This window comes from Amblyomma americanum, chromosome 9 (assembly GCF_052857255.1).
Source record: "Amblyomma americanum isolate KBUSLIRL-KWMA chromosome 9, ASM5285725v1, whole genome shotgun sequence".
In the NCBI taxonomy this organism is placed as follows: domain Eukaryota; kingdom Metazoa; phylum Arthropoda; class Arachnida; order Ixodida; family Ixodidae; genus Amblyomma; species Amblyomma americanum.
This window is the reverse complement of record NC_135505.1, coordinates 123,965,380-123,988,817: the sequence shown is the minus strand read 5'-3', so window position 1 is coordinate 123,988,817 and position 23,438 is coordinate 123,965,380. Positions and strand designations below refer to the sequence as shown.

Here is a 23,438-nt window from a genome sequence, read left to right as displayed (position 1 = left end):
AATAAAGGGCGGAGAGGGGCAGAACCTTTAAATCCATGAACAAAATGCTGGAGGGTGTAATTCGAGGAGAAGAGGTTATGATCCGTATTGCTTTTGGAGTTTTATTAACAGCAAAAGATTAATATGATAAGCGTTACCTGAGGATGAGATGCTATAATTAAACTGCCTATGGATGAATGCTTACTAAAGGGATAATTTATGGATAGGGAAGAATTATCTTCAGGCCTTGATTGGTGCGAGTAATCCATGCAAAATTTTATTGCGAGTTTCTGCAACATGATAGAGCAATTTTAAATAAGAGTCAATAAAAAAAATGAAACTCTGGCTTGGATGAGATGGCAGTGGAATTGAAGTATAGCCGTTGTGTGATGGGGAGTGGTTTCTAAGAATGGGGATTGGGGGGGGGGCATTTTTGAGTATGATCAAAGCGATGAGCCTTTGTTAATTGCTGATAGCATTACTTTCGACAGCATTAGAGAGACCAAAGATGTACGAAAGATCTGTGTTATACGTGGTTTCAATGTATTTTTCACTATCAAAAATTGATTTCTTTGTTTACCTGTAGTTAGTGCAACTAGATGATATTGCATAAAGCAGTACCGGAAAGTGATCAGTGACATCACATTCTATCATGCCAGCCTGAGGAGCAGTGGAAAATTTGGGAGAACGTGATGAAATAATGAATGATGGATGAGATTATTAGACGAGATTAATGGAAGTAATGGATGACATTAAGAAGTTTGCAGAGATTGGGTGGCTGCACCTGACTCGACAGGGTTAAATGGACAGGTATGGGAGAGGCCTTTGTCGTGGAGTGGGCATAGTAAAGCTGATGACGGCAATGATTTTTTAACATGGCTTGCAATGTTCTGGAGAGGAGGTAACGCTTAGTAGGTATTAAACCATTCATGTATACACCAGAAGCCTGTTTTTATGTCAGCTAATGTGAGTAGATGGGAGACGCCCTAGTCTTTCCAGACAGTGTGGCTGTAAACCTTGGCTGTGAGGTTGTCTTTAATGAAATCGGAAGGAAGTTTTCATTTTTTTTTAATTAGCTTAAGCCAAAGCACCCTGAGTTGAGGTTTATTAACAAGCTATCACTTTTACCAGGTATAAAAGTGATATCTGAATAAAGCTTAGGTTCATTTGTTGTGATGAAATCAAGGGCGTGTGCATTGTTACTGTTATCTGTTAGCAACTGTCTTAAAGAATGAACAGAACCAGTCTCTAGAAATTTTTAACTAGGGCGGTGAAGGATAATGAGCTAAGAAAATTATCTGTTCAAGTAATGTTCGCAAACATTAAAATCGCCCCGCAGAAGTGGGGATGATGAAGGGTATAGTGTTTTAACAGTGTTTCTAGCATCAAAGGTAGAAGAATATGAAGATGGGCAATAAAATGTGCCGGGGATTACTGTCATTAATATGCTAGTCTGGGCTAGTTGTTTACATATCATTGACACGAACAGAGTGAAAAAATAAGGACAGTGAAGATCCAACAGCATGCATAGTGCTTGTCCAGTCTTTTCTATGTTGCTTCTTAATTGCAGTCTTTCATGCTGCGTAATTGATCATTGCAATGTCATGAAAAAACTTGTTCAGGACTAAGAAATCCCAGGAACAACTAAAAAAATATTGGTAGGGTTCAGCATACTTAAACCGAGTAGACGTGCGGAAGAAAGTCTTCATTCTTCTATTCGAAGGGACACTTAAGCTCCGCCTTGAAGCGTATGACGCGATATCTTTAGTGGGTTAATGCCCATATATGCAGAATTGCTCTTTCTCTACTTAACATTCATAGATGGCGGTGAGTCCTCATACCACTACCATCACAATGGCATGGCGGTTGTGTGCCACTGCGTTGGCAGGTAGCTGTTTCTGTCACAGCTACCGGTATGGATTGTGCGACCCATGTTGCTCTTCCTGAGGAACATCTTGCACAGCTGGCATGATTATCCTCCAAACTTACCCAAGTTACCAGGCAACGGCACATATCGTGACAAGATTCTGAGCATTTGAGTGCTTTTGCACTGAAAAGAAACCATGTCAGACAGAAATTTGGTGACTGACACCCGCCGCGGTGGCTCAGTGGTTAAGGCGCTCGACTACTGATCCGGAGTTCCCGTGTTCGAACCCGACCGCGGCGGCTGCATTTTTATGGAGGAAAAACGCTGAGGCGCCTGTCTGCTGTGTGATGTCAGTGCACATTAAAGATCCCCAGGTGGTCGAAATTATTCTGGAGCCCTCCACTTCGGCACCTCTTTCTCCCTTTCTTTTTTCGGTCCCTTCTTTATCCCTTCCCTTACGGCGCGCGATTCAGGTTCAGGCGTCCAACGGTATATGAGACAGATACTGCGCCATTTCCTTTCCCAGAAAAACCAACCAATCATCTTGTGCCTTTGCTGTGTACCACACAGGCTAAAGATTGGATCGCAACACAGCATAGAGAGAGAGAAAGTAATTTAATGAAAGTAAAGTTGGGGAGGTTGGCCTTCAGTAAGGTGGTGAATGCATCTGCTGTGATAGTGTGTGTACTGTCCACTTATTTGTTGCAATGCAAGAACCGGAAGACAGGATACTGTGTGGATATGTGCTTAACTCTTTTTCGATCATGGGAGAAATGCCCTTATTTTAACGATAGCATATAGGGTCCCATGTCGGAAAAAAGCCTGCATTGTTGTTGGCCATGAAACAAAAATCCGCGAAAAACCAGAAGTTGCCACTATACGCTATATGCGGACGACATAGCAATATAGACGCACACAGGCAACAATGGGGAAATAGAACAAAATTTCCAACAGGGGATTGATATTGTCCAGGAATACGTAAAATGGGCAGGGTTAAAATGCTCGCCAAGCAAATCCCGAACTTCTGGTGATCCGAGGGGCGAGGAAACGCGATACCAACGCAGAAGACATCTCGTACAGGTAAATGAGACACTGGTAGCCACAGTTGACAAAATCAGGGTCGTAGGTCTGATAATACAGGACAATAGAAAGAACACAGAGACAATAAACAGTCTTAAGTCGACAAATAACATGACAGCCAGGCTCATAAGGCGAATAGCTAACAAAAGACTGGGAGTCGGAGAAAGATCTCTGCCGAATGGTTCAGGCATTTGTGATAAGCAGAATAGTGTACACAATCCCCTACCTCAAGCTAGGGCTGGCCGAAAAGCACACAATAGACGGGATCATAAGGCAGGCATATAAAGCAGCCTTGGGGCTGCCCCACTGCATCCCTACGGAAAGACTTCTTAAACTAGGGTTCTACAACACCAGCAAGGAACTATGTGAGGCACATATATTTGCGCAATTAAGGAGGCTTGCAACCGTACCCCTGGGAAGGAAGGTCGTGAGCAACCTAGGACTGCATGATAAAATCCTGGAAAGAAACGCACAGGCAAAATTACCGACCGAAGTGAGAGAATTACTTACTATTAAACCAATTCCAAAAAATGCACCCTGCTTTTCACGAAAGCAGGAGGAGAGCAAGAGCAAAGGCTCTTGAAGCCAAGCTAGAAGACTCTGAATACACGGCCTATATAGATGCGACGGAATATGGAGGAGGAGACTCCGTTGTTGTCGTGGGCGTGAATGACTCGGGGTGAAACATTAACGGCCGGTTCAGTCAAAGCAAAGAACTCGGGGACAGCGGAGGAGGCGGCTATCGTCATGGCAATGGCCAGCACCAAAGCAGTCACTATAATTAGCGACCCCAAGGTGGCTATAAACAATTTTGTGCTGGGTATGATCTCCCAGGAGGCAGAATCAATCCTAAGACATCAAGACTGGGACCATAGAGAGGTGGAACTAATATGGGTGCCGACACACTTGGGGAACAGGGGAAATGAGTTGGCTTACAGTATAGCTCGAGGTTATGTCAGCTGAGCAGCGAGCCGGGCTGAGTCCCCAAATTTCACGAGAGATGCGTTCATATCCTTTCACGACTGCACCAATCAGTTTAAACTGGAAAGGAGGATCTATTTGCCACCAGACAAAAAGCCCGACAAAAGCCAGGACGTAACATGGCGTCGGCTCCAGACGCAAGCCTTCTATAGCCCGGCGAGACTAGCACACACGTATCCAACGCATTACAATCCGACTTGCAAAGAATGTGGCGAGATAGCCGGATATGACCACATTCTATGGAGCTGCAAAAAGCCGCCGTCACCGTCGGACCTACTACCAGTCCCTTCTCTGGAGCCGTGGGGGGCTATACTGGCCAGCTCAGACCCGTTGATGCAAGTCCGGGCCACTGAGTGGGCTCACAAGATCGCCGAGAACCACGGGCTTGAAGCCATGTAGTATAGCGCCCACATAGGGCTGAATGCTGACAATAAACGTTTTCCAATCCAATGCCACCTGCCAAGGTAGGCAGGGTAAAGGTTGCGATGCAATCTTTACCCTGTGTGGTGCATAGCAAGGGCACAGGATTTCAGTTCCCATATCTCTATTTGACATGGGTTTTTTCGCGGATTTTTCGCTCGTGGCCAACGAAAATGCAGGCTTTTTTCCGACATGGGACCCTTAACGCTATCATGTTAAAATATGGGCGTTTATACCACGGTAAAAAAAATGTTAAATAAATATCCATACAGTATCTTGTGTTCTCTAGTTCGCGCATTGCAGCAAATAAGTGGTCACTGCACGTGCTATCACAGCAATTTGGCGGCCGCGGCAGGTTGCCACCACTTATAATTGACCTGTAAGGAAGCCTCACGGCAGGCTAGGCAGAGCAACCTGGGTCGCACAGGCCCCATTGGCAGATACTGCCACCTGCCGGGGCAGTGGTGCATTGCCTGACTACTGCACGACTGCACCAGGACTGGTATGAGGCCTCCCTGCAATCTATGAATCTCTGACGTAGCACATTTGTAACACTCTCGCGTTCTACACTTAAAGACGAAGCTTAGGCGTCGCTCCAGTTTTTCTTGGTTTTCACTATAAATTTTTTAGTCCAAGAACAGAGTTGTAAAATTTCATACAATACTTACAAAGAAGCCTGCTCATTTTTTAACGTTTTGAACTTTTGTTAAAATGTTTAAATAGATCCTACTGCCAAACCCAGGCATTATGTAACAGTTGAACAAGAAGAAACAATTTAAAAGAAACTTTAGAATATGCAAAGTGTGTATCCAATAGCAAATATGTCCAAAAAAAATCTGGCTCGTGCAGTCCCCATGTAGAAAACAATCGCTTACGACCCTATAGTGGGAAAGGGTACTGAGAGAAACAGTCGGGCGAACCTTTCACAACACAGGCAGTATCAAATTCTGCCCAACTGATGTGCAAACCCTGAACAACCAGATGGCTTTCACCACCAAGCTCAAGAGCTACGAGAAGAAGGCCACTTTTTCAAGGCCTTGGGATCGCGAGGCGAAGTGCGGTGCACACTGCAAAACAAAAAAAGTTCTGGCTTTCAACATAGTCAAACCAAGAAGACGTGCAAAACCATGCATTTAGCCCGATTGGTTCATGGTTTTGCTTTGCTGGGTCGTCGGTACGTTTGGCGACGATATTAGACTCAGGTTAAGCTCTGGTCGAGGTTATCTGATCTGTTTGCGCCACAGATTGAGGTTGATGAAGGCAACGATGTGCATTGCACAGCCCGACAGTGTCTTGTAGTTTAATACGAGGTGTGATCAGCTGAGGGAATAGCATAGTGTTGTCGTTCAGTGGCCGGCAATGGCGATCTGTTCACGCCATCACAAATTCGAAACCCAGTCTCGGCAATATTTATTTTATTTCTGCGGCCTCAAGGTTGGATGCCACAAGATTCTTGGTTGGGTTTGACCTTGTAAAGTAGTGCTTTCACACTAAAAAGTAAAGCTGACTATGAACATAGAACATGTCGCGGCTCGCTCAGGAAGGAAACAGAATAAGCGTGCAGTGAGAATTAGTGACGGGAAGAAAAGGGCAAAGGGTACTAGGGCAGTGCGAAGCACGAGACAGCGGCTCCAAGAAGCAGAGGTACGGCGACACTGTGCGGACAGTTTTGCTGCGCCTTACTGTGTCGCACACGCTTCCTAACTGTTCTCTTAAAGGGGCTCTGAAAGGGGCTGTAATAAGGTTGCGGTATGCCTGGGATGTTAAACGACGCCGCTTCACGAATATCGTCCAGCAAGAATATTTTTAATGCGCTTTGTAGAAACATTATTATCTGTAGTCGAAATCTGAATTTCAGCGTATTTGCTCCTTTCCCTCTCCTCTCGTCATTTTTTGCACGCTGGAAGGTCTGTGTTCCTCCGCTGGCCGTACCGCTTGGGGCAGAGCTTGCTGGCCCGCCAGAGCTATGCGGCTTATTTGCTGTGGCCATGGTAGCTGCCTGACACCTGAAAGAACCTAATCAAGAGCCATCTCTCAGCATTTATATACAGGTGCATGTGAGGAGGAGGGTGTGAGTGTGAAAAAATCGCCGGAAAGGGCTCGCCAACTTCCGTGTGTGATTGTGGGTTCTCAGCTGCATGTAGAAGTGTATTATCTGGCTTAGGTATTCATGACTACCCAATGCAGTGATTGAGCGAGTTGATAAGCTCTCCTCGAAAGATGTTTCAGAGCCCCTTTAAATGACACTTAGGGCGCGTGTTCACGCAAAGCTTTTCTTTTCAAATGGAATCAAACTTTCGTTATATTCGTAGCTATGTTGCAATTGTACAAATGCTGCACTTCTACAAGACGAAAATGAAATCGAAAACTTGACAACATGAAATGCAAAACTGAAAATAATTACGACATAAAGGGACGATGAGAGTAACGTTGAAGACATTTCTGAGTCCTTATTTTATAAACATACAGTGTGGTTAATAAGTAGGCAGTTAATTACCAAATAACGTCTTGAAGCCAAGGACATCTCCAACAACTGATATAGTAAAGCCACTGATATAGCAAAGATTTTTGCTTATATAGACAATCATTGTCAATTCTTGTACAAATATTCTTGCTTTACTCTCAGTAGCTTATAATTGTAAGGCATAATAAGTCTAAAGGCTGGCAGTAATTTTCAAGAACAGGCTTTTTTAGGTTGAAGGACATCATTTTTGTCATATTAAAACCACTGGCATCTGGCATCATAAAACCTGCTTTCCTGATAGTTTCATTTCCAGCTGTTACACCTTAGATACGTGGTTAAAATTGGAAATTTTGAAGCTGGCTGTAGGTAATAGTTTTATCAGCTTCTAGACAGGAGTGGTGCAAATGCACATATTATTTTAGCAGTGAATCGAATATGTTCTAAAGATTATGCATAGTTTTCCTATAATTATTATGAGCAAGGCTTCTTCAACGACTCTTTCAAAGACGGGGTGCACTCCTAACACCAGACAGCATGCTGCTGCAAGTGCTCTGTGCAGGTTGGCGTTTCAGCACCTAGATGGGGTCCAGTTCTGTGGCACTATTCATAATGCTCATTCACTGCATTTAGCATTGGGTGATACGGCAAGGTGTAGGCAGGTTAGCAAACCTTGTTTTGAAACTCTGCTTCCAGAGGCTGTGCCTCGTTTTTAGCTCATGCCTTTCTCATATACTGAGGCACTAGTTTTTTCAGTGTCGTCACCAGTGCCAAAATGTACAATAATTCCAGAAGTATAGCACAGTTGTCATTCAGTTAATATTACGTGTTGCATACCCCCTAGTGGAGACCAATGTTGGCTTTTGGCACTGTAGCCATTACTTACATTAGGTATGGTTTCATGTTGCAACGCTGGTGCTAGCATATCACTGTTTCACACTATTATTCTTGTGTGATTATTTCCAAAATTCTGCAAAGTTTTAAATTTGTTGCAAAAGAGGCAAAGTTGGTTCATGATGCTGGAATGAAACAGCGCTAGAACACGAGACCACAGAAAGAAAGAACACAGACGCAGCATTCGATTCAGTTTTGAAAAAGTACTGTTCTCACACTACTGCTGTTGTATTTTTGTGTGCAGTCCATAGCCGTGCAATTTTTTAACGATGCACCGCATACTGCCCGGTGATGATCAGGCACTGCCCTGTGTGCTCGACAGCTGTACAGCCATGCCGCGCAGTCTGACACCATTCGGCTTTATTGCACAGGTCATCGTTGTTGCCGTTGTACTACAACCTGGTGGAGCAGTCCCCATAAGGGCCGGGATTGCCTGCGGTGGTCATATTGTCTAGTTTGAGCTGGGTGTATGCCCGTCGTCTTCAAGGAAAGCCAACGGATACAGCATCACTGCTGCCTCATTCACCAGCAACAAGCAAGCCCCATGGTCAACGACATCAGCATTGCTGCTGGGTACAAAAGGCCATTCTCATCGGGCACCGCCATGTGGGCTCGGCAGCTGTGCAGCCATGCCACACAGTTTGACACTGTTCGCCTTTGTCATACAGGTGTGTATTTGTGAATCAGTTTTACTAAGAAGACTAGCGATCGTTTTCTAGTATAGCTGCTGAGCCCGCAGTGCCTTGTTGCTTTGTTCCGCCAGTGTATTTAAATGTCTTCTGATTCCCCCCCCCCTCCCCCCCCCCCCCCCTTCTTTCTTATCTTCAGTAACAATCTTCCTCGGTGCATAAACAATAACATTTGCCTGTTAGCAAACTGCGTAGTTAATGCTGAAATAAGTAATTATGAAGACAGCCTTAGTATACAATGTGATTTATTAGCAGCAGGAAATTGGTCGAAAAAATGGTCTTTAAACATCACTAATACCCCTGTCACACGGGCACTCTAAAGGCACTTTGAACTAATGCTCCTTTACGCTCCCAAAGGAGCACTACTTCAAGGGAGTTCGTCCGTGCTACACGGTCGCGGAACGACCTTCGCAAGAACTTTTTAGCGCCCTCATCGGCGAAAAGCGTTATTTAAATTGCAAACCTCACTGCACATATAAATACATAAATGTCACATTTTTTTAGTAAATCAGTTTTATAACCGTATTATGTTAAAGCTAGAGTCACTAAATAAAGACTTAGAGTACCGTCACTGCAGCACGGCGGTAAGCAGGGGCGGCCATTTTGTTGTTTATCATTGTTGCCAGATTGCCGCTTCGGCGACCTCGCCGCTAACTTTGGCCCGGCCATTTTGTAAACAACGCTGTTAGCCACCCTGCGCTGCGGCGGGGATCGTAGCCGTACGGCATGGAAAGCGGAAAGCGCATGAAGCGTTTTCCATCATTCTGCGAGTTGAAACAGCCAACAACGCAGCAAAACGGCATCCTCGTATGCTCTTGTGCAGCTGAAATGCTGCGAGGCGCGGAATCCCTGGTCACTGAGTCGGTCACCGGCAGCACTCGCAGCACTAGGACTACCACAGTTGCCCGACTGAAAACGCATAAGCCACAAAATGGCAGCCCCCATGAACCGTCGCAGTGTAAACAAATATCACGTGATGCAAACTGACCAATGATCGTGGCGGCGGCACAGAACAATAAGAGAAAAGAGTGCCGGTACTCTAAGTCTTTATTTAGTGACTCTAGTTAAAGCAATGCAATTTTAACTGCAATAATGACATGATTTTCCAAGTACAGAGCATAACATCACAGTGCTGGCCACACTGAGCCCAAATGGCTCGTATATCTGGAACGAGAGTATGGCGTGGTGAGACTGCCACAAAACAAATGATCTTATATTTTAAAACACCACTAATCTTATGAAGTGAATTTATAAAATAAAAATTTAACGTTTCTTTTCTCAATTTATTTATGCTGTTAACTCGCTGGGAGAGAGAGTACTCCCTTGAAGCCTCAAAGGACGAACTCGAGCTGCCTTGTTTCGAAGCTCCTTTGAGCTAGGTGTCCTTTGGCGCGTCCGTGTGGCAGCACGCGTTCGTCCTTAGAGTAATGGAGCATTAGTTCAAAGTACCTTTACAGTGTCCGTGTGACAGGGGTATAAGTCTAAGCTGATGCATTTGAAGCATACATAGGTACTTTCTCTATGCCTCACGTTTTCGGGCTACTGAAACATACAAATATCTTGCATTATGCCTTTCTAACGATCTTACATGGCCAACACACATTAACCACGCTTCAGCATCAAGCCAATCCTGGGCTACCTTCAATGCTCAGTGAATGAAATGTGCCCCAGCACATGTAAAATTACTATCCTACACCACATCAATGCACTCTAAATTAGAATATGCAGCCACAAAACCCAAATCAAGAGTACCTTTTTGAGAGTATGGAAACCATCCAAAATTGTGCCACTAGATTTGTCTGTTCCAGTTGTTCATCCTACACTCGTGTAACCGAACTGAACCGATCCAGCTAACCCTTATTAAAGCACTGTGAAAATTAGCCATTTCAGCTGTGTTTAATCAATCCTACTGTTCACTTCGTGATGAGCACCATCCCGAACACTCGCAGTTTTCAACTCGTCACAAAAACAGTCAAAAATGCCCAAAAACAAGCATTTGTGCAGTTTTCCTTCATGTGAACAGCAAAAGATTGGAACGGCCTTCCCAGTGCAGGTGTAATCGTAGAAGATTTTTATTTATTTCTTTAATTAATGTAATAGAAATAAAATAAAGTAGATTTTTTTAAGTCCAAAGATACGCTGAAATCTTCCGACTTACCTAAGCTTCTGTATATGTTTCTGCTCCAACCTTCATCTATTGTGCTTTGTTTTAGTATGGAGTTTTTATTATTTAGTAAATTTTTATTCAGGTCTTATCTGCACCTTTACCTTTTGTTGATTCTTTCTTTTTTAACCATGGCAGCATTTGAGTGCTTTGCATTTCGATCTTGCAAGCTGTTTGCCCATGTTCAATTTGTATTTATTATCTTGATGTTGGCATCGTGCAGAATGTGGTCTTTTTTTGTTTAAGTTTAATTTCTGTACAAACCACCCCTAACGGCATTTTCCTGGGTTTTCTTTTGCGGTCCCAAAATACATAAATAAATGGTGAGAACATTTGCACCACGCCGCCAAAAGTAATTGCTCTTAATATTCTGCTAACTCATATGGTTTTATGGTGTGTAACATCCCAAAGCGGCTCAGGCTATCAGTGACGCCACAGTGGAGGGCTCAGGTTAATTGTAACCACCTGGGGTTCATAAACGTGCTCTGACATTGCACAGTGCATAAGTCCCCTAGCATTTCGCAGGAGTGCTTGCCTCTAAATGGATGGCTATTACTAACAGCGAACTACAAATTTTTGTTTCAAACAGCCAACTACTAATTTTTACTTACAACCATGTGCCTAACATTGCTAGCTACAAAGTTATCTATCAGAAATTAAGTAACCAGCTTACAAGTTGAATTCATTAGCCTGTTTTCTGATCTCTGCCAACACTGGTATTACTATGCCACAAAAGGTATCTTACGTGATAGTGCCTGTCTTTTAAAATTGCCGGTGGGCCTAACTGAAATACCTGGTTGGCTATTGTGGATATTTTTCATAATGAACCATTTTGTTAATTTGGAAATCATAAAATATGAGAAAAATATCCAATCCACATAAATGGAGCTCTAAGATATGAAAAGCACCAATACACTCATTGTGTATTGTGCAGATTTAAGCCTTCCCTAGCTTTCTTCTGCACTGAAAACTGAGCTGGGCGCTTAAATCAGCCCTCAGCAATGGCACAGCAATGCAAGCGACAGAAAAAAAAAAAAAATGTATGGTCATGTTTGTAATGCGACAGCAGCAATGGCTGGTGCCATTGTTGTGACTTGCGGGCAGTGTACATTCTTGGTTGACAGCTGTTCCTTTGGGTCTGCTGTGATGGCACACTGGCTTTGGCGTTCAGCTGCTGATCGCAAGGTTGCGGGTTTGATCTCTGCTGCAGTGGCCAATTTCAGTGGAGGCGAAACTGGAAAACTCCTATGTGCTGTGGAATTGGCCGGAGTTGTTTGTAATTGATTACTTGTAATTAATTAGATTTTGCGCAGTTGTGTAATCAACTGAATACATTTTTCAAACGGTAATGTTTTGGGTAATTCAGTAACTGTTCTTGTGTAATCGATTACTGGTAGTAATCAGTTACTTAGCAAAAAAAGGCTACTGGGGTGAAACATCCGTGACGATGTGGTTGCATCAAATAGTTCGGCCGCCAATCGAGGTGCGCATGGCTGCCTGATGTTTTGTGCTTTCAGTATTTGCTCCTGGTGTAGCTGGCACCATCTATGGGTGCTTCTTGCAATACGTCGTGCAGCGAATTTGTTGTAATAAAAAAAAGAAACTGCTTTATCCTTGACCTGTTAGAAATGGCACAAACATGGCGTGGAGGATGAGAAATTACAAGACAGGTGCTGACTACCAACTGATTCATTTAGCTTCAGAAGGACACACTTTGTAGGCAAAACCATCGCTCATGCACAACATCTATCACTCGATGTAGCGATAAACCTATATTTCTCAATACAGTCTTTGCTTTCTAACAGCACATGCCACAGTTCCACATAGCAGAAAAGAAGAAAATTGATGTAAAACTGGCTTATAATTTAACAATATCCCTCAATTCGTAGATCTTACTGGCAATCACCTATGGGGCAGAAACGTGGAGGCCAACGAAAAGGGTTCAGCTTAAATTGCAGAAAACGCAGCAAACCATGGCAAGAAAAATGAAAGGTGTAACGTTAAGAGACCGGAAGCAGTCAGAATGGGCGAGGGAAAAACGCGGGTTAATGACATCCTCGGCGAAATCGAGAGGAGGAAATGGGCTTGGACAGGGCATGCAGTGCGAAGGCAAGATAACCGCTGAGGGCGGCAGAAATTTGGGTAGGCAGATAAGATTAAGAAGTTTGCAGCTGGCAAAGGGCAGGGTTAATTGGAGAGACATTGGAAAGACCTTTCACCTGTAGTGGACTTATTCAGGATGTTGCTGTTGATGATGATGATTCTGAAGCTTGATTTGCAATACAGTATCCCCTTCAGGTACCAATTAAATCTGCTGAAGGAACAATCTTTTCTTTTATGTGCATAAATCACGATCACTAGAACAAACAGAAGTTATGTGCAAAAAATTATGCAAAAATATTGCGATTTGAGCATATTTTATTCGCATCCACATATGTGAACATAGTGCCTAAACAAACAATCCCCATCCTCCGCCAGTGAGTTGGTTGTTGTTTTGTAGCCTGGAGCTGAGCGGCCAACTCTGGACTGACACGTAGCGTGAGGGTTCAGGGTTTTCCTTTTCCTCCCCCCTTGTGTAGTGCTGCCACTGTATGTTTGCAGTCTCTGGTGCTATAAAAAATGTTAATAATTCTTTCTAAAAAGGACAACGAAATTTTGAAAATGATAGCGACGAAATGTTCAGACCGGCACCGAAAAGAAACATAAAAAATGGTTTCTTGCTCCAGATTCATGCAGTCTACATTCTAACATGGACGCTTCAGAATTTTTCAATATTGGTAGGGGGCCAAGACCCTCCAAGACTCCCCGTGGCTTTAAGCACTTATCATAGCGCACTGTGTTTATTGGCAGCGGCCCAGTGTAGTGGCGGTTCTTTGAGACCATCTGCAGTCCTCATTGCTTGGTCAACCGCACTTCTTTGGAGATGCTTCTCCATCGACTATTTTTATGCTTGTTGTCCAATGTTCTCAACACCTGCAAGCAATAAACCTCATTTCGTACCAAGTGCTGTCAAGATTGAATAATATGGGTCTTCGCCTTCAGAAAGACAAGTGTCGGTTCGGGGTCAACAGTGTGGAGTTCCTAGGACACCGGATTGATAAAAAAGGAGTGCATACAACTGGAGCAAAGGTTAAGGCCATCATGGACGCACCAGTGCCGAAAACCAAAGTGGAGCTCTAAGCATTCCTGAGGTTGCTTGCTTTCTATTCTATGACCGCTTCCTTAAGGACAGACCGACAGTGGCCTCACCACTGTACACGCTTTTGCACAAGGAGACGCAATGGATATGGAGAAATGAGCACCAAATGGCATTCGAAGAGCTAATAAAGCTAATTCGAGACTGCACAGTGCTTGCTCACTACGTAGAACGCAAGCCTCTTCTCCTATCATGCGACGCTTCGCCATATGGCGTTGGCGCTGTGTTGTCACAGATTGACGAGCACGGAAGAGAAGCGCCCATTGCCTTTGCGTCACGAACGCTAGGCAAAGCTGAACGGATTTATGCACAACTGGATCGAGAAGGACTTGCAGTAATATGTGCTGTATCACCTCGCATGACGAGATGGTGCCTTAAGCTGTCCGCTTACGACTACGACCTTGTTTACAGACAAGGCAGTCGCAACAAGAACGCTGATGCGTTAAATAGACTTCCGCTACAAGGAGATGACAACGAGCCATCCCCTCCTGGCGACGTGCTGATGCTAGAATGTGCGATTGATCCCCAACTCTCGTCCCAACGCATCGCAGAGCTAACACGCGAAGACAATATTCTGTCAGCACTTTTTCTAGCAACCCAGCAGGGAAATTTGCAAGCACTGAAAGGTGATAACTTCCGGGCTTATGTTAAGCTAGTGCCTGAGCTGTCAACGCTCCAAGGGTGCTTGCTCAGGGGATCCCGAGTGATAATTCCGTTCGCAGCACGCCCCGAGGCTCTAAAGATCATTCACTCAGGACACAGAGGCATCGTTGCGATGATGGCCTATGCAAGAGCTTATCTTTGGTGGCCTAGTCTCAGCAAAGACATAGAAAAGGTCGTTCAGGAATGCAGACCGTGTCAGGAAAACCGCAGGGCACCGGCGAAAGCACCGCTTCCAGAATGGCCAAGAACAACGCAGCCATGGGAGACAATTCACATGGACTTCGCAGGTCCCATCGACGGCTGCATGTTCTTGCTTGCCGTCGACTCATTCAGCAAATGGCTTGAAGTACGACAAATGGCGAGCATACAGTCGAAGCACCTAATTAGGGAATGCAGAACCCTTTTTACAACCTTTGGCGTACCAAGGAAAATAGTAACCGACAATGGACCGTCTTTCGTCTCAACGGAAACAGAAGACTTCTTTAAAAGAAATGGAGTGAAAGATGCCACGAACGCTCCGTATCATCCTGCCACGAACGGTCAAGTGGAGCGTATGGTCTTCGAACTGAAGCAAGCGCTTATAAAAGAGAAAGACAGCCCTGTCGCCTGCAGACTGTCACGATTTCTTAAAGCAGCACACAACAATGCATACCAGCACAAAGAAAACACCTGCCATGATGATGTTTGGTTGCGAACTTGTAACAGCATTGACGCACCTGAAGCCTTCAGACTCCCAGCTAACAGAGGAGGAAAAGGATGATGGACGACGCATTCGTAAAGACCAGATCGTTTACATAAAGAACTTCGCAGGCGACCCAGCGTGGATGAAAGGCAGCATCATCAAACAGGTCGGTCGCCGGTCTTGGTTGGTCAGCACGGACAGAAGCGTCGTGCGGCGACACAAAAACCAGCAGCAAGGCAGCAAGCAACTGACGACAACGCCTCCGCAGCAGAGTCACCGAGCAATCAATCGCCTCCAGTCGTCCCTCCTTCCGCTGTTCCTCCCAGACAGCCAGACTGGCGATCATCAAGAGGCGCTCACTAAAAGTGCTTCAGCGGGCTGCGGAATACCCGAGCCACTCCCATCCGATGATGCACAACAAGGGCCACCACAGAGGCCGCCGAGATGCCGCCGTCCCCCCGGACCGTTACGAAGATCCGTGGTAACTCACTTTGAGTGGGGAGGGATGTGTGGTGTGCGCGAGTTTCGGTTTCGGCAATGCAAGACCCACCGCCGGAGGTCCGAGCAGCCACGCATGCGCCGACAGCACGGTCCCCTCTCCGGTAAACATATCCATGTATCCTCAGTGTGTCTCCAATAAACGAGCGAAGGAGACGTATGTAGCAGACTGCTTTTCTTCATCTATGACAATGAAATTGGTGTGCCATTTCTACATTAACCTATTGACACATTGTGAACGGTAAATTGCGTCATTCCCGAGCATTTGAAAAGATAGCAAGCATGCAAAAAATAAAATATTTTCACTCATACCGTCCAAAAACGTCGTGATGCCCATCTGTTCGTATTTTTTTCAAACACATTTTACTGTAGCTGCAAGAGCATTTATTTTTTAATTTATTGATACCTCAAATGCCGCTCTTGGGGTATTACATGAGGGGTGGGTCGTTACAGCATGTTGATTTTTTTTTAAATGAACGCCTTGATTTTGACTGTATTAGTGTGGTAAAGTAATCAGCAGGAAGGCAAGTCCGGTCTTGAGTGTCTGAGGAAAGAAACATTCAAAATGCACAGTACTATGTGTTTATGGTGGGTAAACGGATTTGTCGTGATTAATGCGGTCAGAAATGCCGTGAGCTGGACTGATAACTGAACTTCCAAGTGGCAAGTGATAAAATTTGTGAGAGACAGTCTGGCAATTTCACAGCGTGGAAGAAGGGATTGAACATTATATTCTGATTTCAGTTCGGTGATGCTTGAATAAAAAGAATAATCTGAGTGATGAATCTTGCCACACGATTTTGAACAGATTCAATGGTGAGAGAAAGATTTGACTGGTGAAGGTCCCAAACTGTGCATGTTTATTCCAGTTTGGGACGAACGAGTGTTAAATAGGTCAGCAGTTTTATAGTGGGAGATGGCAAGCTTATGGCAGCTGACGAGCTTGACAGGGAGGGTCAGAATGGTAAGAGCCTGGAAGTCAAAGGTGGAAGTCGTGTCCACATCTACAGAACCTCAAGGGGATGTACAGAGGACAGCCTTTTGTCATTTGTGTGATGGTATTTGTGTGCATAAAACATTACAATTTACGTAACTACACACTAACAGAAAAAAATATACCACTTTTGAAATGGCAAATTGCAATGACTTGCAATGCATACTTGAAATGTCGATCTTGAGATGCTATCCCCATCTACGAAGTGGAGTCCAGTGCACGACAGAGACCTATTTCATTATTTCTTCGGTATATCTGGAAACAGTTTCTGTTCCAACATTTCTTCCAAACTCTAATGCTCTACATCAAACAATTGACAGCTCCTGTTGGATCGACTTGCATGTGGCCTGATTAGAGCTGCTCTCATATGGGTGCACTTGGAACTCACTCCTAATTGGTGCCAATTGCAAACTTTATCAGCTGTACAACAGCCCAGCTATTACAAGAACTTTATCAGCTGCATTTACTCAAATTTCAAATTTGGTAATTGTGTACTTGGAACCTGGGGGCAGCTTCCTCTATAACCTCAAAGTGGTGGAAACTTGAGCAATGCCTTGTTAAGGGTTGCTAAAGTGACCTAACCCAACTTGTTCCCAATGGAAGTTTCAGTACAAGCTGCCAACTCTGCTCCCTTTGATGGTTAAGACTTGCTGAGAGACTAAGAAATTGCAAGAAATACACATGTGCAAAAAAAATTGCAGGGCGCATTTAATTTCCTCCATAAGGGTGTGACGTGATAAGGCATAATAGGTGAATTCCCATATATGCAGAAAGTCATTATCTACTTTACATTCATACATCTGTGCAAGTCCTTATACCCCTCCGTGGCCGCCGCGGTTGCTCAATGGTTATGACGGTCGGTTGCTGACCTTAAAGGAGCGAGTTCGATGCTGGCCGCTGCAGGCTCATTTCAATGGAGATGAAATGCTCGAGGCCCATGTACTGTGTGATGTCAGTTCAAGTTAAAGGACCCCAGGTGGTCTGAATTTCCGAAGCCCTCCTTCACTGTAGCGTTCCTCATAGCCCGAGTCACTTTGGGACATTTGACCCACATGAACCATAAACCTCATTTCTCCCAACGCAGTGGTGCAGTGGCTAAGTAATGCCCCACTGCCCTGCCATGGTAGGTGCTCCCAGCAGCGGGCCTTGTGCAGCCCAGGTTGCACTTCCCGAGCGACCAATCATTCATTTAACTGCTTCCTGCTACAGTGCGCAGTTTGCTCACTGTTCGGTGGGAAGGTTGTGATGATACACATTTTTTTTTTCTTTTCTTTAGTCCCCATATAATCCATGTCCGGTGGGCTGTTTCTGATGATGCTGCAAGATTGTGTGACCTAGGTGGCCCACCTGCCTCCTAGGTTACTCCCTGGGGACCAGCTGCCAGAGCCATGCTCATGATTTTGGCTGTCGGCATTGTTTACTGGGGCGTTTACCACTTTCGCATTTACACACATATGCAAAGGCATAATCATCAGCCAAACTGTGTCTGTGCATTACAAGGGCCCCTCCAATTAACCTCCAATTAGTATACTTGCAGACTTCCTAACCCTATATCCTTAAGAGTATCAGTTATTTTCTCTCTGCACTACATGTCGTGTCTGTATCCGTTTCCTCCTTGATTTCAGTTATGGCTGTGGCATTTCAGCTATTGACTACAGTATCTTCTCTAACCCACTGTGCTCTCCCGTTTCCTAGTGTTACTTTCCTGTCTCCTCAGTGGTTATGGCGCTCAGCTCCTTACCCAAAGGACTAGTTCGATCCCGGCTACAGTGGTCGCATTTCGATGGAGGCAGAATTCCAGTGGCCCGTGTATTGTGCGATGTCAGTGAACATTAAAGAACTCCAGATAGTCGAAATTTCCAGAGCCTTTCACGATGGCGTCCCTTATAGCCTGGGTCGCTTTGGGATGGTAAACTTCTATGAATCAAACCAAAGCTTTCCTGCCTCCTAGTCTTACAGCGCCACACAGCCCAGTGCAGTACCCACAATTTAATTTCAAGCCACTTTGTTAGGCTCCAAGATGAATACTGGCAAGATACTATCAGCATTATGTACTTTCTTCTTGCGGATTTCGGTAAAATGCTATTCATGACCTAAGAGTGCCTGCCAAATATAATTCTCCTAGCTATTTCACTGTCATTTATTTTTATCAGCAAATCGGAGATGACTAAGGTGTTTCTCGTTACCCTTCTGACCACAGCACTTCCATTTTATTCTCCCTTGTGGGCGTTACATGAATATACCTGGGCAATGTTTCTGGCGGTCAGCAGATAAAGAAAGCACCATAAAGGAAACAGTCTTTGCGTATTTTTTATACTTTTTGAAGTTTTCATTTACCGATTTTAAGCAATGGTGGTTATGAGGGAATGCTTGCGAAGCGAAGTCAAATTTTCTAGGGTCACTTAGCTCTCTGCCTCAAGGGCATGAGGCAATAGCGTTAATGAGTGCCTTCAGCTGCCTGCGGTCCTCTTTGAATATCACTTTACAGATGCGGACACGGTTCTTTATTTTATTTTAATTCTAAAATGTAATTATTTTGGATGGATGGATGGATGTAACTGAAACCGGTAAATCTGGCGGCAGCTTACGCCACGTAGCTGCGACCTATAATGTACAGGGTGTGTCCCATTTTATTTGATGAAATCTTTTGTTCAAAATAACCTTCTGTACCAACACAGCAAGCCCAGTAAGTTTCTGAAGGTTTCTAATACCCCTGTCACACGGGCACTGTAAAGGTACTTTGAACTAATGCTCCATTACTTCAAGGGCGAAAGCGCGCTGCCACACGGACGCGCCTAAGGGCACCTAGCTCAAAGGAGCTTCGAAACAAGGCAGCTCGAGTTCGTCCTTTGAGGCTTCAAGGGAGTACTCTGTCTCCCAGCGATTTAGCAGAAAAAATAAATTGAGAAAAGAAACGTTCATAAATTCACTTCGTAAGATTAGTCATGTTATAAAATATAAGATCATTTGTTTTGCGGCGGTCTCACCACGCTATGCTCTCGTTCCGAATATACGAGCGCCACGGTAACTACGCCGCAATGTCGGCCATGTTTGTTGTTTGTAGCGAGTAGTGACGGACAGTTAAAATTACGTTGCTTCAGCATAATATGGTTATAAAAATAGTTTAGTAAGAAAAAATGTGACACTGTTGTATTTTCATGTGCACCGAAGTTTGCAATTTTAATAAAGCTTTTCACCGATGAGGGCGCTGAACACTTCTTCCGAAGCTCATTCCGCGACCGTGTAGCACGGACGAACTCCCTTGAAGTAGTGCTCCTTTGGGAGTGTAATGGAACATTAGTTAAAAGTACCTTTACAGCGTCCATGTGACAGGGGTATAAGTGTCTTGGAGGTCCTTTTGTGGAATCTTGTTGAGCACCTTTGTTTCTTCCCTTCGGATGTCTTCCGCGGTGTCGTATCGTCGTTTTTCAAAGTGCATTTCACCCTCGGAAACAGGAAGTTGCAGGGAGATATTGCAGCTGTATGGTGGCTGGGGAAGCGTGATTATGCTTTACCCAGTTAACAACTCTGACAGCGAGCGACATGTGCAACGGAGTGCTGTCGGGGCGAATAACCCATGATTTTGCGATCTCTCAATGCAAGCACAGGGCCCATTGTCTCATTCTCTGGAGGACTGTGACATAGATTGATTTTACCATCATCCAGGAGGAAACAGTTTCTTTATGGACGATTCCCTTGCAATCATGGAACATGACCAGCATGTATTCCATTTTCGATTCGACATCCTGGTGCGCCACTCTGAGCGAGTTCACAGAACACACAGTGGTCACGAGTTCTGTGTTTTGGATGGGATCTCAAGTAATAGCTTGCATTTGACAGTTTCAGTCACTGTTGACTTGTTGCAACAATTTGACAGAAAGTCATTGTGGTCCCCATTTGCACTGGGTCAAAAATCTGTGGCAAGATTTTTGCGCACACCTTGCAAATTTGCAATGTTCAGTAGCAACTTCTCTAGCTCTTCTTCAACCATACAGACACGTAAACAGTGATCAGTGTTCGCTAAAGCTTACTCACAGCTAACATTAGCGTCCGTAACCATCGTTGATGGGCACCCATACAGTTGATCATCATGGTTGTCTTCTCAGCAGTCTGTAAAGGCTTTGTGCCAATTGAAGACTCACAGCCTACACATTGCATCATTGTCATATGCTGTCTTCATCGTCTCGAACACTCCAGTAGAGGAATTCCTCATTTTAACACAGAACTTCACCACGTAGCGCTGTTCCAACGTTCGTTCCGTTGTTTAATGCAGCGACTAAACTCGGGTATACTTTTCAGCATGTCCACTTGCTTCACATGTTCGAAGCCAGCTGAGCTCGTCATGTTGTGAAGCTTAAAGTTCCCTCACCTTTCCCCGAAACAAGGGTTTCCTAATCAAGTGCACATGTGCGCAATGCCACGACTTGTCTCCTTTCTTTCAGGGCAGACCCTGTGTGTTGTACTTAAACTGGAGATGGGGAACATTCCTCTTTGTCTTTAGTGCGAGCCTTTTCATGAGCTTCTTCAGAGGTGAAATGAAATTTCACTCTTTCCTTCATTTTATTGATCACACAATCTCCGCCAGGTTTTTTTTTCACTACTTGAAGTTTTTCTTCCCCTACCCTTCAATCCCAGTCGTTTGAATAAATCAGCCCCTTTACTTTGAGCTGCAGGACGAAGCCCTTTACACAAAGTATCGAGTGTTCTGCCATTTCCTTCTCCTCTCTACTCGCACCGCATAACGTGTCATCTCGTGGTACCCGACTCTATATGTCCTAGTCGGTAAAACTCCCGTCCTGGCCTTGAACAACAAACAGCTTCCACTAGATTTATCGTGCATATTTTCTTCGCCCAATTCGTGCTTGAATTTCATCTGCAACCATTTTCCACAGACCCCTGTCTGTTTCTTGAACCTTTTTTTTAGCCGATATTTCCTGGCTTGCCCCACCATCTGCTGCCCAAATATTTTTTTGACAATTTTTTTATGCCGCCTTTTCCATTTTTCAGTCAGTATTCCTCATGGACAATTAAATTAACTAACATGCATAGTAACTGTACATTTAAGCAAGCAGCTTTCCTCGCCCAATGCTTTTACATTTTTCAATTGCTCCTCAAATTCTACCTTGCCGCTAGCTTCCCTGCCTTCGATGTCATTTCACCTTGTACCCCCTGATTCGATGTCCTTCCATGTGCTCCCGAATCAAGCCTACCTGCCCCCATTATGTAAGCTTGCTTGAACCTCGATCTCATGGACCGGACCGCATTGCCTTCATCTTTAAGCGGTGCGAAACACAGGACATAGTGGAAGAAACACGAGATGACACGGGCGCTAACAACTTAATTTTTATTTCAAGAAGGGTTAGTTTTATAGGCATAAAAAAAACAACTGAAAAAAACACAAAAACCGAAATCATAAAATCGCGATAGTAGTAAAACCGTACATGCATTCAGTGAGAGTTTAATCGCCTCATTTTATCAAAGCCAACCAGCAATCTTAACACATGTACCTGCTATCAACCTGTTGCCACACATTCTCAAGAGCGTGAATCTCTTTTTCCACGAGATTGATAGAAGGCGAAGTGACACGTTTCTGACTCCTGCCTTAGCAGAAACCCCTCAACCAACTCTCTGCAGGTCCGATCTGGGTGGCTAAACAATCAATATATTTGTCCTGACCAATGGGGGAAACAATGTTTACATTTCTGACAGTGCACAGCAAGGTTCGACGAAACTGCCCCTTTTACTGATTGTCAATGTACGTCTTGCCGCAGGAGAGCGGGATAGAATAAACAAACCGCTCCGGTATCGCAATCGACGAGCGGTTTTTTATGCGACACTGTGCATCTATTCGTCCCTTGGTCATCCCGGCCCTCAAGCTTCTTTGCGTTTTTCTCGTTGCTTAAAAACGAATCCATTCCAACTTGCCCAGTTTTCTGTTCTCATTAACCCCATTGCTGAAAGTCAGACTAGGAACCATCACCATATTACAGTTCCACAGTGTCCTATTTTTCATGACAGTTGCATTCTTACTACCTTTAATCATTACATAGTTTTTGCGCTGCTTTAGATACTCAGCACCATTATTTATCCACACCCAAACATACTTGTACCTACCTCTAGCATGACATCCTGTATCCTATGCTCACTGCCGATTTTTTCGTTACTGAACTCGAGACCCAATTTATTTCCCTTTGTACCTCAGATGTCTATCAGCTTCTGCAAATCTTCAATATCAGTCCTGGTAATGAATGTTCAGTCCATTCCCCTTGCCCAAAAAGAAAGGCTAAAGCCCTATGGGACGTTTGCTTACACCACCTCGCGGCGTGACACAACTGCTTACTCTCTCTTCTGTTATATGGGAGACGCGCCGTCCTGCCTTTGGACACACTTGTCCCATCCGCTGACCGCCTACGCCTGTGACGCCAATGTTCGAGCTGCAGACGCTCGCCAAATCGCCCGCAGTCGGCTCCCACTTCGTCGTAACAATATACTATCTAGTTGCTCATCTTGCCTTGTCCCTACATTGGTTTCTCTTCTAAAACTTGATATGTTTGTGATCACTACCTACACTTCTGGAGCCACATTCATATGCATTCATCACCCCTAGCATATTGAGCATCCAATGCGACATTAGTGCATAATCTATTAAGCACACATTTCTTACCTCCCATGTTGCGAGCTCTTGGAACTGTTATATATAACCATTGTTGAAAATGTACCCATGCCTTCCATGCACGCATTCATGTCCCCTAGCACAAATGTCTAGCTAATTAATATTGCTTGTTATACATTACTACCAAGAGAGGGTACCATACACATTGAAAAAGGGAGGATGACATGGGTACACAAGCACAGATTCTTAGTCTGCAC

At 44.5% G+C, this 23,438-nt stretch overlaps 1 protein-coding gene across 1 annotated transcript; it reads left to right on the top strand.

The window, feature by feature from the left end:
• The first annotated feature begins 8,151 nt into the window (after positions 1-8,151).
• LOC144103647 (uncharacterized) lies at positions 8,152-13,715 on the top strand. The gene is made up of 2 exons (XM_077636310.1): positions 8,152-8,331; positions 13,578-13,715. The coding sequence occupies exons 1-2, from the start codon at positions 8,152-8,154 to the stop codon at positions 13,713-13,715; spliced, it is 318 nt and encodes a 105-aa protein (XP_077492436.1).
• The last annotated feature ends 9,723 nt before the right edge of the window (positions 13,716-23,438 follow it).

Coding starts and splice junctions, on each gene's coding strand:
- LOC144103647 (XM_077636310.1), top strand. CDS start 8,152: ATGCCCGTCGTCTTCAAGGAAAGCCAACGGATACAGCATCACTGCTGC. Junction 8,332..13,577: donor ATGCCACACAGTTTGACACT/GTTCGCCTTTGT, acceptor CTTCGCCTTCAG/AAAGACAAGTGTCGGTTCGG.